The sequence below is a fragment of the Coregonus clupeaformis genome, chromosome 34 (genome assembly GCF_020615455.1).
Source record: "Coregonus clupeaformis isolate EN_2021a chromosome 34, ASM2061545v1, whole genome shotgun sequence".
NCBI classification, from domain to species: Eukaryota; Metazoa; Chordata; class Actinopteri; order Salmoniformes; family Salmonidae; genus Coregonus; species Coregonus clupeaformis.
In genome coordinates, this window is record NC_059225.1 from 12,753,344 (window position 1) to 12,771,336 (window position 17,993).

The window sequence follows — 17,993 nt, forward strand, 5'->3', positions numbered from 1 at the left end:
CCAAAATATAACTTTTTGGTAAAAACTCAACTCGTCGTGTTTGGAGGACAAAGAATGCTGAGTTGCATCCAAAGAACACCATACCTACTGTGAAGCATGGGGGTGGAAACATCATGCTTTTGGCTGTTTTTCTGCAAAGGGACCAGGACGACTGATCTGTGTAAAGGAAAGAATGAATGGGGCCATGTATCGTGAGATTTTGAGTGAAAACCTGCTTCCATCAGCAATGGCATTGAAGATGAAACGTGGCTGTGTCTTTCAGCATGACAATGATCCCAAACACACCACCCGGGCAACGAAGGAGTGGCTTCGTAAGAAGCATTTCAAGGTCCTGGAGTGGCCTAGCCAGTCTCCAGATCTCAACCCCATAGAAAATCTTTGGAGGTAGTTGAAAGTCCGTGTTGCCCAGCGACAGCCCCAAAACATCACTGCTCTAGAGGAGATCTGCATGGAGGAATGGGCCAATATTCCAGCAACAGTGTGTGAAAACCTTGTGAAGACTTACAGAAAACGTTTGACCTGTGTCATTGCCAACAAAGGGTATATAACAAAGTATTGAGAAACTTTTGTTATTGACCAAATACTTATTTTCCACCATAATTTGCAAATAAATTCATAAAAAATCCTACAATGTGATTTTCTGGATTTTTTCATAGTTGACGTGTACCTATGATGAAAATTACAGGCCTCTCTCATCTTTTTAAGTGGGAGAACTTGCACAATTGGTGGCTGACTAAATACTTTTTTTCCCCACTGTATGTGTTATTTCATAGTTTTGATTTCTTCACCATTGTTCTATATGGAATCATGTAGAAACCAAAAAAGTGTTAAACAAATCAAAATATATTTGAGATTCTTCAAATAGCCACCCTTTGCCTTGATGACAGCTTTGCACACTCTTGGCATTCTCTCAACCAGCTTCATGAGGTAGTCACCTGGAATGCATTTCAATTAACAGGTGTGCCTTCTTAAAAGTTAATTTGTGGAATTTATTTCCTTCTTAATGCGTTTGAGCCAATCAGTTGTGTTGTGACAAGGTAAGCGGGAATACAGAAGATAGCCCTATTTCGTAAAATACCAAGTCCATATCATGGCAAGAACAGCTCAAATAAGCAAAGAGAAACGACAGTCCATCATTACTTTACGACATGAAGGTCAGTCAATATGGAAAATATCAAGAACTTTGAAAGTTTCTTCAAGTGCAGTCGCAAAAACTGATGATCTCCGCATGTGTAGTTCCCACTGTAAATCATGGAGGAGGAGGTGTTATGGTGTGGGGGTGCTTTGCTGGTGACACTGTCCGTGATTTATTTAGAATTCAAGGCACACTTAACCAGCATGGCTACCACAGCATTCTGCAGCGATACGCCATCCCATCTGGTTTGGCCTTAGTGGGACTATCATTTGTTTTTCAACAGGACAATGACCCAACACGCCTCCAGGCTGTGTAAGGGCTATTTTACCAAGAAGGAGAGTGATGGAGTGCTGCATCAGATGACCTGGCCTCCACAATCCCCCGACCTCAACCCAATTGAGATGGTTTGGGATGAGTCGGACGGCAGAGTGAAGGAAAAGCAGCCAACAAGTGCTCAGCATATGTGGGAACTCCTTCAAGACTGTTGGAAAAGCATTCCAGGTGAAGCTGGTTGAGAGAATGCCAAGAGTGTGCAAGGCTCTCATCAAGGCAAAGGGTGGCTATTTGAGGAATCTCAAATATAAAATATAATTTAATTTGTTTAACACTTTTTTGGTTTCTACATGGTTCCATATGTGTTATTTAATAGTTTTGATGTATTCACTATTATTCTACAATGTAGAAAATAGTAAAAATAAAGAAAAACCCTTGAATGAGTAGGTGTGTCCAAACTTTTGACTGGTACTGTATATATTTTACATGTTAATCCATGCAAGCATAGGCTAGTCTACACAAATTAAAGCTATAATGTATTTCCAAAAATAATGAAAATGACAATAGATGTATGATTTGTTGGCAGTTGAAGCTAGCATGTTTATTAAAGCAACACATATTTTGATGTCAATTACAGTAAGATTTGTGTATGTGATGCAATGGAATATTTAACCATCAAAAAAGTTGTGGTTTCTAACCATTTTTTAAATACATTTTTACAAATCAAACATTTAATTTCCAGTTTTTCTTGATAGAACCAGTACTGTATAACAGCACTAATATATTGACAACCAAAACCGAGTAGAGACAGTAGTCAGAGCATTTGTCCATAACACTGCCATAAAATTTACACAAACAGATTTAAATTAATACCCCCCAAAAATATTTAATTATTACAATATAATCAAGTGTGAGAAAGCCTAAATCGCGTGAATTAAATTTAAAAAATAGATGAATGCAGTCAAATCCTATCTTATTTCACTATGTTCTCAAGAAAAATTATCTACATCAAATCTATCTGATTATTGGAGTTTTTCAGCCTCCCAAAATGAAAATACAAAATGAAACATCATCAAAAAACTCAGATTGACAAGTAAGGTAATGTTACAAAACGTTGTGTGCTATGAGCATGCTATGGACTCCAGTTGTTGCTCGGCCTCAGCAGCCATGGCTGCTGCCTGCAGCTGTTCAGTCTCGGTCTGCAGGGCGCTGGGCGGCATCTGCTTCCTCTCGCTGTGCATGTTGTTCTCATGTCTCTTTAGGTCTGAGGCTTTGGCAAAGGCCTTGGTGCACGAGCCGCAGACAAAGGGCTTCTCGCCCCTGTGGCGCCTCTCGTGGTCCTTCAGGTGGGACTTGTGCTTGAAGGCCTTGTCGCACATCTGGCAGCCAAAGGGACGCTCGTTGCTGTGGACCCGCTCATGCTTCTTGAGGTCGGGCGCTCGGATGAAGGACTTGCCACACACGTCGCAGCGGTAGGGCTTGAAGCCTGTGTGGATCTTCAGGTGCTCCTTCAGGTGGGCCTGGGTAGTGAAGGCTTTGCTGCAGATTTCACAGATGAACGGACGTTCGGCCGAGTGCAGCTTTTCGTGTTTCCTCAAACGGTTCTCGTCGATGAAGGTCTTTCCACAGATCGGACAGGCGAGCTGTTCCCGGTGGCCATAGAGGAGGTACTCGAACTTCATGTCCGTCGTGGCTGTGGTCCACCCAGGGGGCTGCTCGTCCTTCACCTCGCCGATGCTGTCAGCGTACGCTAAGGTTGTTGTGGTGTGACCCGCAAGGTCTTTTGGCTCCGTGTCCATGGGTTCCACGTCCTGATCGTAACAGCTCACCTTGTGCACGTCCTCATTGACAGGAGGCCATTCTTTGAGAATGGCCTCCTGCACTCTCAACGCCGTGTTGGGCAATTTGTCCAAGTCGTGATTGGTCATTGGCTCTTCCACAAGGTCGTCAGTAGGAGTGTCGTCATGGTCACCTAGCACCTGCACGTCATTTTCCTGGCCCAATGTAGGGTCATCAGTAGGGAGAGCCATTTTGAGAATATCACAGGGAAAGGGTTTGTCATTTTGGCCGTTCCTTTCTTCAGTGGACATGTCACGCTTCTGTGAACAGAGTTTGTCCAGAAAACGGATTCCGAGTATCTGGCCCGAAGACATCATCAAATTCACGTCCTTTATCTTCACAGAAATCTTGGCCGTGTACATGTAGTTCAACACCTCCTCGAAGATGTCAGAGCGGATGAAGTCGATTTCTATGACTGAGGAGTTGTCGACTTCATGCTTCTTGAACAGCTTTTTGAAGTAGTTGCTGCACGCCGCCAACACACAGCGGTGGGCCCTGAACTTCACATCTTCAACCACCACCGCGATGTCGCAGTGTTCACCCTCCAACCGTTGCTCATTCAGTATCTTCAGGAAGATGGTCTTGTGTTCATCATCCATGTACTTCACGTTCTCTGACATCTTGGATTGATATTCTGGAACAATAGAAAGAATGTTGTTAGATGTCTGTGGATACATTTCACTCTGAACCATTGGGAAATAGGCCAAAGGCAATCTGGTCATAATATCCTAAAATGGTAACCACATTGCGACTCATTAGCTGCTGCACTGTGTGTCATGGCCCGATGTATGATGTTCCTCTGGATGACATCATAATGGCTGTTGTGGGGCAGAATAATGGGCTGACTTAAAAGGCAATGTTTTTTTTTTTCTTCATTTATTATCATATCAACCTAATAAATGTAGTAATTTATGTGCATATGTCTGGGATAAGAAAGCATTACTATGAGAGTAGCCTATTTGCAATCATTTGCAATTATATTTCTTTATTTTTTGGATTTGTATGTATTGTTTGTATTGATAGGTATTACTGCACTGTTCGAGCTAGAAATATAAGCATTTCGCTGCCCCTCAAAACATGTGTACGCGACCAATAACATTTGATTTGATCATTTAGAAAACGAGTTTACCATCCCCTCCCGACATGTATCACATGACCAGAGGGAAATAGGCACATTGTTCAATAATTTCATTTTTTTTTTTTTTTAACGAAATATAATCAACGAATCAAGGTTTGTGGTGGCCAAATGATTTTAGTACATTCAATCCCGGCGGATACAATCGCCCATCAATTGAATGCCTTAGTCTTTGATCATTTTCAACCCAGAAAATCACAAATTATATAACATGTTAAATTGCCCACATTATTAATGCAGCTTGCTTAGCAATACATCTCAATTTCGTATAACTAATGCCTTGGCGAGGTAACTTGCATGCATACAGTAAACCGATTGGAAAAGCTAGCAATATAGCTTTAGATTTGGGGGAGCGTAACTAACGTTAACTGGCTAACGTTAGCTAGCCTATTTTGCTAACCTTTAGCTAGCTATAGTTTGCATCCACCTTTGCTTATATTCGTATTGTATTCAACAGAACATGAATAGGATGTTGCTTTTGGTTGTAAAATCGTAATTTATGTCGATGTAACCGACAACACAACAATCTGTCTCATTCTGAACGGTGGAACAGAGGGGTGGTGTATCCGACTAGCAACAGGCACGCGAGGAAGCGCCCGTCACACTAGCATGGAAAATGCCCGAGCAGCCATGAACACTCCTGAAATGACGAACTCGAGCTTTTGCCGAAACCGTGAGCGCGCAGGCATCTTGATTAAACATTATGCAATATTTCGTAAACGGATCTGATTCGCTAAAAATCTGTTTCTTACCTGTAGTACAATATGTCCTCTCCTTGAGAAAGTCTCCGATATATGTCAAGCAGTCAAAAAGGAATAATACACTTTGTGTGTTGTTGGCCTGAGGACGAGCATAAACGGAAGGACGCGCTGCGCCAGCACGGAACTGCAGCATGCAAGTGACTATGCGCGTACGTACGTCAATTGTAAATGGATCCGGCAACGCTCGAAGCGTAAATACAACACAAAAAGCAGAAACCACAGTGTACTTACGCAAATTACTGATAAGAAGTCTCTGGAGCGCGAACCTAGAAGGAAAACGGGTCTAGATTTGGGGCGCGAAAGCTACTGTCACGAGCGGGAAGCAAGTGCGCTTTTTATCGAGATGAAACAGAGATATTCAATAATTTGTCCGTGCAATCCAGAGTCCTTAGGACGTCCCTACCCCATTGAAGTTAACATTTACAATGGTTAAGGTAAGGTTAGGGTTAGGTAAGGATTATGTTTAGGGTTTAGGGTAGGGACGTCCCAAGGATCCCCGATATCATTGACCCTCAATAATTTTAGCCACGGTTTCACCCACTGAGCCTACAGGTGTGCACGCACCGCGCGGAGTGTCAAACTCGAGCGTTTGACATGGCCCGCCGATAATAATTTGATTAAATACCCCATCAAATGTTGATTTTACAGCACAATACAGTTTTAATAATGAATTATCCCTATTGAGAAACTATTTTAACAAGGAATGTAGCCCTAAATGGATTTATCAGGCTTATTTCCATTTTCTTATGGTCTTCAATTGTAATGGGCAGATGGATATTGGCTATTAATGTCATGGTTCCCTTTAGCGGTATTCTATTGGTATTCTAAATGTATACGCCTAAATTACATTAAAGCAATTTTCTTCAGTCTCTACTGCAATGCAAGAATTAATGCTAATTGGAGATGCCACATTGCATACTGATTCCTTATGTTTTATATGTCAGAGATTTTATTTCAATTTGTTGGAAATTACATTCGTTTATTTAACAATGTGGCTGCACATCTCTTGAAGCCTTGGATTGGACAATCATTACATATTTGTCATGGTTTGTGTTCAGAGTTAGAATAATTAACATGATGCTTATACAGCCATTGGCAGTGGGCACTATGTCCCCATCTGCTTCATGCCAGACCAGCTGTGCCTTCACAGTTGACTTCATGTTGCATTGGTGGAGTTGCACTCTGAACTAGAGGAAAGCCAGATTCAATTTGCTCTAAAAGGTCAAATCTGTAATGGAAAATAAGTTGTGGGTACTAGGTAGTCAACAACTTTGCCATTGCCTAATGATCAGTTTGATACACTAAAAACAATTTAGCAAAGCTGAAGACACATTTGAAACATTTCTATAATGTATAACTTCAGCATTATGTGTTAATGCTGAAGTTACTAACACTTAATTAACTGGGCTGAGAGAAATACACAGTAGATAGATACTGTACGCTTCAACACATCTATTGTTCAGAAAGGCTAATTTCGTGACAAACAGCTATAAGCATCCAGCATCCTTTGAGCAGGGCGATCACAAATCAGTTTGGCTGATCCTGGATAGACAGCACTCCTACTCTGAAATGCTTTTTGAATAGAGGCCCTCGTTTCTGACTGGTTAGGTCCCTCTTTAGACAATGCTGTTGTGGAACTGAATTATCACTTTACATTTCAGTTTCCCACCAAATACTGCTTCTCAAATGAGTCATTCAAAGTAACCGTCTTGCTGATGGACATTTGGCTTGGTTAGAAACATTACTAGTCTGTCAAACGCAACCAAAGTGAATTACACGTTAACTTGCAACACATGACTGTAACCGGACTCTGCACTTCTGTTCAGCGAAAGTACAATTCACCCATTTTGTCACACGTTTCATTTAAATGGGGTTCCTTTCGTTAAATAATTTGCAGCTAGTTAGAAGAAAAGAGAAGGGTGAAAGAGAAAGTAGTGGGCTAGTGTCACTCTAAACCGGTTGTGAAAGTCATTACCTTACTGAAAATGGCTTCACTGTAGTTACGGCCATGAGTTTATTAGAGCACAACACAAATACATTTTCAGTGATTGACAAAAAAGAAAATAGAAACAACAAAATGTATTTATCCATTTATTTATCTTGTGGTAAACACATTCAACATGGATGGTTTTGCAGCTGATGATTTGAAGGGGTGGGATCAGAGGCATCATGCTCCCAATATCTCTGAGGGGGCACTGATGACCAAATATATAATGTCTTAGTATTAATTCTATAAGACACTACTAATTATGTATTCTCATCCCAGTGGATGATATTGAGGGGGGCATGTGCCACCCGATGGTGCCAGCTCAGGTTCGATGGGCATGATGCATCTGTGTGGGATGGCCACTGACACATGGGCTTTTGAGAAACCAAGCACACAAACACACACTGCAGGCTTGTCCTTGAGGTTGTTGTCTGTCCATTCTGCACAGTTTTAAGGCTTGGATGTGCCACACAGGGATGAGGAGGATTCTGGGTAGGACTACAATTTTTTGGTATTTATTTCATTAGTCCATTGTTGAGATAGTCGCAAAATGTTTTGCCTGTCAGCAATCAAGTTTTCAAGATATGTAACTTTCAAAATACAGAAATCATCCCTGTATGATGCATTTTGCATCATATGACGCAAAACGCAGCACCCATATGATGAAATGTATCATATAGGGATGATTTCTGTATTTTGAAAGTTACATATCTTGAAAACTTGATTGCTGACAGGCAAAACATTTTGGGACTATGTCAACAATGGACTAATGAAATAAATACCAAAAGTTCGTTTTTGGGTGGAATTTTCCTTTAAGAATGTGTCTAAACAAGGACATGTCTAAAATGGCATCCTAGTCCCTATATAGTACACTACTTTTGACCAGAGCCCATAGGGAATAGGGTGTCATTTCACATTCAAACCAACAAGAAAAGTACAATCCACAGTGTGAAGACACATACTGTATTATAAGGGGTTTCTTAATCAACTCACGAGGTCACAGTAATGGAGTCTGTTTAACTTTCCCTGCTAACTAACACTTCTACAAGATAATTCCACATCATCCTCATCTTCGCCTTGTAATTAAAGGAAAACCAAATGAGCATATTTACAATTAAAGTAAAAACAACAAAATCATCTTTGAGGATGAATGGCCTACTAAGAAAATGTATGTACCAGTACCATAGATATTATTTTTGTCTTTCTAAAGGCAATACTCTATGTAAAATTGGATAAAATCAGCATTTGGGATAAATAACGGGACTTATGGCAAGACGAATGCCACATCTATTGCGTGGATAAATATTGTGCCATCATAGCCTACTATTATACATTTTTCCAAGTGAGCAGTTTGATAATAAATACAACATAATAACCTATACTGTCTTCTCATCACATACATTCTTCTTCCTTTGAGTCTGAGTGCACAGGTCGAGTAAAACATGTATACCTTTTGATATTTCCTAAAATGTATTCGTTTTCTTTCCTTTACAAAAAATTCAGAATTGTTCCCTTTTTCATGCAATATACATGTTCCGATGAAGGTAGCTTTGGAGGTCTGTGTTTGCCAGTAGTGATGGTGAGTGAGGGAGTGTGGGTGGATGAGTTTAGTTCAGTAGTGGTCAGATGCAGTAGTAGTGTCCACTACAGTGGGGTGCTGTCTGTTGGCAACGTCAGTATCCTGCTTGCATCCCGTAATCTGAACAGCGTGAAGTAACGTTAACAGAATGCTCCCGAAACGTTGGTGAACCCGGTGACCCTTCAATCCTGAAAGAGAGAGAGAGTATCCTTATAGAGCACGTGCTTAGATGAAACAGAAGAACACTCCCATTCTTGTTGACGGTACATATTTTTCAGAAGGATGGGAAAAAGGAAATGTTTTCTGTTACTGCCGCTGTTATGATCTAAGATCAGAAGCAAAGCATGAGAGAGGTCATGTGAATGGCAGTCAATGGTTTGTGTGTTATCAGCAGGAGAAACCTTTTCCATCTAAACCAACACTTATCAGACACAGATTCATACAAGCTGCATGCTTAGACATGACAATTTATTTTAAAGGGTTAATATACTAGACTAGACAGCCCTTGCCAAGCAAGCTCCAGCAACATGTCTCTACCACAGCATACGGACACCTTGACAATAAGAAATGTAAACTGGTGTCTCTCTTGAGCATTATACCATTGTAACCAGAAAGAGGGTAAATAATGATATCATCAGATAATGTAGTTCGACACACTCATCAAGTAACCCCTCCCTTGATAGGAATGAGACAAACTGGCAGTTTGAAAACCAGTACCCTCTAAACACTACCAGAGATGTCAAGAAGAGATAATTATATAGACAACAATCAAAACCCGACTTAAAATTTAGAGAAGACATAAAAAAATAAATTGCAAACACACAACATTTGAATTGCTTATTGTCAATAATGGCATGAGAAGCTAAAAGGAAAATGCAAACGTTAGCACCAATAACATTTCCTGAGCAGCCATCACAGGCACAGAAGCCAGCCATGGAAGGCTCTAGAGATTCTCCATACAGTATACAGTGTATTCGGAAAGTATTCAGACCCCTTCACTTTTTCCACATTTTGTTACGTTGCAGCCTTATTCTAAAATGGACAAAATTCATTTTTTCCCCTCATCAATCTACACAGAATACCCCATAATGACAAAGCAAAAACAGGTTTTTAGAAATGTTTGCAAATGTATAGAAATTAAAAACAGAAATAACTTATTTACATAAGTGCATCCTGTTTCCATTGATCATCATTGAGATGTTTCTACAACTTGACTGGAGTCCACCTGTGGTAAATTCAATTGATTGGACATGTTTTGGAAAGGCACACACCTGTCTATATAAGGTCCCACAGTTGACAGTGCATGTCAGAGCAAAAACCAAGCCAGGAGGTCGAAGGAATTGTCCGCAGGGCTCCGAGCCAGGATTGTGTCGAGGCACAGATCTGGGGAAGGGTACCAAACATTTCTGCAGCATTGAAGGTCCCCAAGAACACATTGGCCTCCATCATTCTTAAATGGAAGAAGTTTGGAACCACCAAGACTCTTCTTAGAGCTGGCCGCCCGGCCTAACTGAGCAATCGGGGGAGAAGGGCCTTGGTCAGGGAGGTGACCAAGAACCCGATAGTCACTCTGACAGAGCTCCAGTGTTCCTCTGTGGAGATGGGAGAACCTTCCAGAAGGACAACCATCTCTGCAGCACTCCACCAATCAGGCCTTTATGGTAGAGTGGCCAGATGGAAGCCACTCCTCAGTAAAAGGCACATGACAGCCCGCTTGGAGTTTGCCAAAAGGCACCTAAAAGACTCTCAGACTATGAGAAACAAGATTTTTTATGGTCTGATGAAACCAAGGTTGAACTCTTTGGCCTGAATGCCAACCGTCACTGGGAGACCAGTCAGGATCAAGGGAAAGATGAACGGAGCAAAGTACAGAGAGATCTTTGATGAAAACCTGCTCCAGAGCGCTCAGGACCTCAGACTGGGGCGAAAGTTCACCTTCCAACAGGACAACCACCCTAAGCACAAAGCCAAGACAATGCAGGAGTGGCTTCGGGACACGTCTCTGAATGTCCTTGAGTGGTCCAGCCAGAGCCCGAACTTGAACCCGATCTAACATCTCTGGAGACCTGAAAATAGCTGTGCAGCGACGCTCCTCATCCAACCTGACAGAGCTTGAGAGGATCTGCAGAGATGAACGGGAGAAACTCCCCAAATACAGGTGTACAAAACTTGTAGAGTCATACCCAAGAAGACTCGAGGCTGTAATCGCTGCGAAAGGTGATTCAACAAAGTACTGAGCAAAGGGTCTGAATACTTATGTAAATGTGATATTTCAGTGTTATTTGTATTATACATTTGCAAAAATTTGTAGATTGATGAGGACATTTTTTAGAATAAGGCTGTAACGTAACAAAATGTGGAAAAAGTCAAGGGGTCTGAATACTTTCCGAATGCACTGTATATAGAGACTCCATACAGTATATATAGAGACTCCATACAGTATATATAGAGACTCCATACAGTATATAGAGAGACTCCATACAGTATATAGAGAGACTCCATTCAGTATATATAGAGACTCCATACAGTATATATAGAGACTCCATACAGTATATAGAGAGACTCCATACAGTATATAGAGACTCCATTCAGTATATATAGAGACTCCATTAGGTATACATAGAAACTCCATACAGTATATATAGAGAGACTCCATAGAGTATAGAGACTCCTTACAGTATATAGAGAGACTCCATACAGTATATATAGAGACTCCATACCATATATATAGAGACTCCATACATTATATATAGAGACTCCATACCGTATATATAGAGACTCCATACATTATATATAGAGACTCCATACAGTATATAGAGAGACTCCATACAGTATATAGAGAGACTGCTGAAAGCAGCCCCAGGTTAGTACAGCAAGCTGAGCGTGGAGCAGCCCTATTGAGAAGCCGGTGACTGTAGACAGCAAAAGAGGCAGAGGATGGATGTGGAGGGAATGGAGGGGGTTACTTGTCAGTGTCCTGCCAGCCAGACCCAGCCGTCACAGACCGACCGACGTAGTCCCCTTACCTGCGGTCACTCTTCGCCCTCCTCGGGCGTGATCTCAGTCTCTTTGTGGACCACTACTTTGGTTACTGACATGTCAGGGTGCTCCTTTTTGGCCTCCTTTATGGCCTGAGCCAAGGCCTACAGACAGACAGACAGTATGCCGAACACCCCATGGAGGGAAACAGAGAGGAAGGTGGAATGGGTATGATCAGAATCACAAGGGCAAGGGTTGGACTAGTCGCTGTGTGGTTGGTTACACCTCTGTCACTGTGTGGTTGGTTACACCTCTGTCACTGTGTGGTTGGGTACACCTCTGTCACTGTGTGGTTGGGTACACCTCTGTCACTGTGTGGTTGGGTACACCTCTGTCACTGTGTGGTTGGGTACACCTCTGTCGCTGTGTGGTTGGGTACACCTCTGTCGCTGTGTGGTTGGGTACACCTCTGTCGCTGTGTGGTTGGGTACACCTCTGTCACTGTGTGGTTGGGTACACCTCTGTCGCTGTGTGGTTGGGTACAGCTCTGTCGCTGTGTGGTTGGGTACACCTCTGTCGCTGTGTGGTTGGGTACACCTCTGTCACTGTGTGGTTGGGTACAGCTCTGTCGCTGTGTGGTTGGGTACACCTCTGTCACTGTGTGGTTGGTTACACCTCTGTCACTGTGTGGTTGGGTACACCTCTGTCGCTGTGTGGTTGGGTACAGCTCTGTCGCTGTGTGGTTGGGTACACCTCTGTCACTGTGTGGTTGGGTACAGCTCTGTCGCTGTGTGGTTGGGTACACCTCTGTCGCTGTGTGTGTGCACCTTCCGGTCACTGCTCTCAGCTATTGATCAATAGAACTATCGATTCTGTTCTGTCAGTCTCTCTCAACACAACACCCATATTATATTAACACCCAGCAAGCAGAATTTGGCAAATTCGATTTCCTGGTTGTTAACTGGTATTCTGGTTGAGGAGATGCCATGTAACCAGGTTACAACCAGATGGTTTCTGTAGAAACCATGTAACGACTTGAAGAAGTCATCGAAAATACTTCATATTGTCATCTGGTCAGATTACAACCAGATAAAGACGTCTTTTCCTGGTTGCTAAAAAGCGATATCAAACTAGTATACAGCGGGACCATGACATCATAAAAGACGGCATAATGATGTCATCGCCACCAGTTTGTTCGTTGGGTAGGGGGCCGAATATCCTGACATCAGCAATGTCTCCAGTTGCCACTTGTCTTGTTACAATAGCTAAGCCTTTTTCAGTAGCGGTAAGGATACTTAGGATGCATGCTAGAGGACACACAGTGTAAGAGTGAAGGAACAGTCTACTTTATTACCTCGTCATGGTCAATGTCTGCATCACCCGAGATTACGATTCTCTTCTCGATCCTCGTTTCCGAGATGCCACCTTTCACAGTCTGGAAAATAAATGTAATTGAATTTGAGGGACATTTCAGACAAAAAAAAACTTAGCCTAAAGGAACCCACAGCTGTGGTATTGGAAGCACCAAGCTCGAAACCAACTGAGCCATTGGAACCACCTAATAGTGAAATTATATGCACCACTAACAAACCAGTGGTATCCATGCCCCCGCCCTATTCACTCATACAGTATGCTACCCATGCCACTGGGTCGTTCCATGAAATTAGTCCCTTTTGGGTAGTGGAACTTGGTGAATTTTTATTTTAACATTCTTTATTTTAAAGATCACATGTTCAACTTAATAAAAAATAAAATAAAAGAACGACTATAGTAAGTGCCTTTTAAGTGCCAAATAAAGTAACAGGGTTGACCGTAACAGGGTTGACGATTTCATCTTAAATCAGCCATAAATCCCCTTGTGACAGGGGTAATGGAAGCTTGTTCAACGCAAGCTTCACAAAAAAAAGGAAATCATCCAGCGATCATACACTGTTTACCAGGGGGCAGGGCTACCGAGGTAAAGGCTAATCTGAAGATGGTGCTGGCTAAGGCAAAAACTGGCGAGTGTAGAGAGTATAGGGATATTGTTATCCACGTCGGCACCAATGATGTTAGGCTGAAACAGTCAGAGGTCACCAAGAGCAACATAGCTTCAGCGTGTAAAATAGCTAGAAAGATGTATCGGCATCGAGTAATTGTCTCTGGCCCCCTCCCAGTTAGGGGGAGTGATGAGCTCTACAGCAGAGTCTCAGAACTCAATCGCTGGTTGAAAACTATTTTCTGCCCCTCCCAAAAGATAGAATTTGTAGATAATTGGCCCTCTTCCTGGGACTCACCCACAAACAGGACGAAGCCTGGCCTGCTGAGGAGTGACAGACTCCATCCTAGCTGGAGGGGTGCTCTCATCTTATCTACCAACATAGAAGGGCTCTAACTCCTCTAGCTCCACAATGAGATAGGGTGCAGGCCAGGCAGCAGGCTGTTAGCCAGCCTGCCAGCCTAGTGGAGTCTGCCACTAGCACAGTCAGTGTAGTCAGCTCAGCTATCCCCATTGAAACCGTGTCTGTGCCTCGATCTAGGTTGGGCAAAACTAAACATGGCGGTGTTCTCCTTAGCAATCTCACTGGAATAAAGACCTCCTCCATTCCTGTCATTATTGAAAGAGATTGTGATATCTCACATCTCAAAATAGGGCTATTTAATGTTAGATACGTCACTTCCAAGGCAGTTATGGTCAATGACCTAATCACTGATCATAATCATGATGTGATTGGCCTGACTAAAACATGGCTTAAGCCTGATGAATTTACTGTGTTAAATGAGTCCTCTCCTCCTGGTTACACTAGTGACCATATCCCCCGCGCATCCCGCAAAGGCGGAGGTGTTGCTAACATTTACGATTGCAAATTTCAATTTACCACCCCAAAAATGACTGTGTTTTCTTCTTTTGAGCTTCTAGTTATGAAATCTATGCAGCCTGCTCAATCACTTTTTATAGCTACTGTTTAAAGTCCTCCTGTGTTACAGGAGGGGGTCGCAGTTCCGGAGCGACCCACTAGGTGTCATCCTCCCACAACCTTAGGCACCTCTTACTCACAGTCTGGACCAATCATCATCCAATTGGTGTCACCTTTGTCAGTTTTTGCTGCTAGTTTCTCTATGCTCAGCAGTACTAATCAGTGTCTGATCTGAGAAGTATGTACAGGTACTCGAGAAGTGTTCTCCCTGTTTCTTTATTATTTCAGTCATAGTTACTATTTCGTATTTTGGCTGTCAGCCTGTTTTTGGAGACTTATTTGCTCCACCTTTCTTTTATCATGTTAAGTCCGTTGTTTTGTATCCTGGCTTCGGAACCACCAGTAAAGATCCTTGTTTCACCATCTCTGCCTACTGCCTACTGCCTACTGTCTATCCTGCACCGCACCTGGGTCACACCTCACACCAACCCTTACACTCCTGGGCCGTATACAGAGTTCCTCACTAAGTTCCCTGAATTCCTATCGGACCTTGTAGTCATGGCAGATAATATTCAACTTTTTGGTGACTTTAATATTCACATGGAAAAGTCCACAGATCCACTCCAAAAGGTTTTCGGAGCCATCATCGACTCAGTGGGTTTTGTCCAACATGTCTCCGGACCTACTCATTGCCACAGTCATACCCTGGATCTAGTTTTGTCCTGTGGAATAAATATTGTGGATCTAAATGTTTTTCTAGATGCCCTTCCAGACTCCCTCCACCTACTCAAGGACGTTGGAGTACAAAAATCAGTTAACGACCAAACTGAGGATCTAAATGTAACCTTGCGTAATACCCTAGATGCAGTCGCACCCCTAAAAACAAAAAACATTTGTCACAAGAAACTAGCTCCCTGGTATACAGAAAATACCCGAGCCCTGAAGCAAGCTTCCAGAAAATTGGAACTGAAATGGCGTTCCACCAAACTGGAAGAATTCCTACTAGCTTGGAAAAAATGTACAGTGCAATATCGAAGAGCACTCACTGCTGCTCGATCATCCTATTTTTCCAACCTAATTGAGGAGAATAAGAACAATCCAACATTTATATTTGATACTGTCGCAAAGCTAACTAAAAAGCAGCATTCCCCAAGAGAGGATGCCTTTCACTTCAGCAGTGATGAATTCATGAACTTCTTTGACGAAAAGATCATGATCATTAGAAAGCAAATTACGGACTCCTCTTTGAATCTGCGTATTTCTCCAAAGCTCAGCGGTCCTGAGTCTGCACAAAACTGCCAGGACCTAGGATCAATGGAGAAACTCACGTTTTTTTAATCCTATATCGCTTGACACATTCATGAAAATAGTAATGGCCTCTAAACCTTCAAGCTGCATACTGGACCCTATTCCAACTAAACGACTGAAAGAGCTACATCCTGTGCTTGGCCCTCCTATGTTGAACATAATAAATGGCTCCCTATCCACTGGATGTGTACCAAACTCACTAAAAGTGGCAGTAATAAAGCCTCTCTTGAAAAAGCCAAACCTTGACCCAGAAAATGTAAAAAACGATTGGCCTATATCGAATCTCCATATCTTCTCAAACATTTTAGAAAAAGCTGTGGTGCAGCAACTTACTGCCTTCCTGAAGACATATAATGTATATGAAACACTTCAGTCTGGTTATAGACCCCATCATACCACTGAGACTGCACTCGTGAAGGTGGTAAATGACCTTTTAATGGCATCAGACCAAGGCTCTGCATCTGTCCTCGTGCTCCTAGACCTTAGTGCTGCTTTTGACACCATCGATCACCACATTCTTTTGGAGAGATTAGAAACCTTAATTGGTCTACACGGACAAGTTCCTGCCTGGTTTAGATCTTATCTGTCGGAAAGATATCAGTTTGTCTCTGTGGATGGTTTGTCCTCTGACAAATCAATTGTACGTTTTGGTGTTCCTCAAGGTTCCGACCACTATTGTTTTCGCAATATATTTTACTTCTTGGTGATGTCATTCAGAAACACAATGTTAACTTTCATTGCTATGCGGGCAACACACAGCTGTACATTTCGATGAAACATGGTGAAGCCCCAAAATTGCCTACCCTGGAAGCCTGTGTTTCAGACATAAGGAAGTGGATGGCGACAAATGTTTTACATTTAAACTCGGACAAAACAGAGATGCTAGTTCTAGGTCCCAAGAAACAAAGAGATATTCTGTTGGATCTGACAATTAATCTTGATGGTTTTACAGTCGTCTAAAACAAAACTGTGAAGGACCTCGGCATTACTCTGGACCCTGATCTCTCTTTTGACAAACATATCAAGAATATTTCAAGGACAGCTTTTTTCCATCTTCATAACATTGTAAAAATCAGAAACTTTTTGTCCAAGAATGATGCAGAAAAGCTAGTCTATGCTTTTGTCACTTCTAGATTAGACTACCGCAATGCTCTACTCTCCGGCTACCCGGATAAAGCACTAAATAAAATTTAGTTAGTGCTAAACACAACTGCTAGAATCTTGACTAGAACCCAAATATTTGATCATATTACTCCAGTGCTAGCCTCTCTACACTGGCTTCCTGGTAAGGCTAGGGCTGATTTCAAGGTTTTACTGCTAACCTACAAAGCATTACATGGACTTGCTCCTACAGTGCCTTGCAAAAGTATTCATCTCCCTTGGCGTTTTTCCTATTTTGTTGCATTACAACCTGTAATTTAAATGGATTTTTATTTGGATTTCATGTAATGGACATACACAAAATAGTCCAAATTGGTCAAGTGAAATGAAAAAAATAACTTGTTTCAAAAAATTCATAAAAATAAATAACGGAAAAGTGGTGCTTGCATATGTATTCAGCCCATTTGATATGAAGCCCCTAAATAAAATCTGGTGCAACCAATTACCTTCAGAAGTCACATAATTAGTTAAATAAAGTCCACCTGTGTGCAATATAAGTGTCACATGATCTGTCACATGATCTCAGTATATATACACCTGTTCTGAAAGGCCCCAGAGTCTGCAACACCACTAAGCAAGGGGAACCACCAAGCAAGCGGCACCACAAAGACCAAGGAGCTCTCCAAACAGGTCAGGGACAAAGTTGTTGTCACACCCTGGCTCTGGGACTCTATATGTTGAGCCAGGGTGTGTTCATTCATTGTGTTCTGTTTCTTTGTTTGGGTGTTCTAGGTTGTCTGTTTCTATGTTTGCCTGTGTGACTCCCAATCAGAGGCAACGAGTGTCAGCTGTCGGCTGGTTGTCTCTGATTGGGAGCCATATTTAACTGTCTGTGTTTCACTTTGTGTTTGTGGGTTTTTGTTCCGTGTCGGTATTGTTTACCGTGGACTTCACGAGTCGTGTTTTGTTTTGGTATACTTTAACTAATTAAAGTCATGT

At 42.1% G+C, this 17,993-nt stretch overlaps 2 protein-coding genes across 8 annotated transcripts in view; both read right to left on the reverse strand.

Moving 5' to 3' along the window:
• Positions 1-1,978: 1,978 nt before the first annotated feature.
• On the reverse strand, positions 1,979-5,436 carry LOC121549665 (zinc finger and BTB domain-containing protein 14-like). Its single transcript, XM_041861478.2, has 2 exons — positions 5,135-5,436; positions 1,979-3,881 (listed from the first exon to the last, which is right to left on the reverse strand). Exons 1-2 carry the CDS (start codon positions 5,274-5,276, stop codon positions 2,530-2,532), a joined length of 1,494 nt encoding a protein of 497 aa, XP_041717412.1. The 5' UTR covers positions 5,277-5,436; the 3' UTR covers positions 1,979-2,529.
• A 3,154-nt stretch (positions 5,437-8,590) lies between these two features.
• The window catches only part of LOC121549664 (band 4.1-like protein 3), an 82,796-nt gene continuing 73,393 nt past the window's right edge, over positions 8,591-17,993 (reverse strand). For 6 of the 7 annotated variants that reach the window (XM_045210434.1, XM_045210438.1, XM_045210440.1 and 3 more), the window contains 3 exons: positions 13,043-13,123; positions 11,736-11,852; positions 8,591-8,897 (listed from right to left, as the gene is read on the reverse strand). In XM_045210434.1, the coding sequence (XP_045066369.1) occupies positions 11,742-11,852; positions 13,043-13,123 (192 nt within the window). In that variant the 3' untranslated portion in view covers positions 8,591-8,897; positions 11,736-11,741. The remainder of the gene's footprint in view (positions 8,898-11,735; positions 11,853-13,042; positions 13,124-17,993) is intronic. The other variant, XM_045210436.1, reaches the window with a different exon arrangement.

Excerpts from the sequence above, each read along its gene's own strand:
- LOC121549665 (XM_041861478.2), bottom strand. The coding sequence starts at position 5,276 with ATGCTGCAGTTCCGTGCTGGCGCAGCGCGTCCTTCCGTTTATGCTCGT. Across the intron at positions 3,882-5,134 it reads GAGGACATATTGTACTACAG|AATATCAATCCAAGATGTCA; the intron begins GTAAGAAACAGA and ends CTATTGTTCCAG.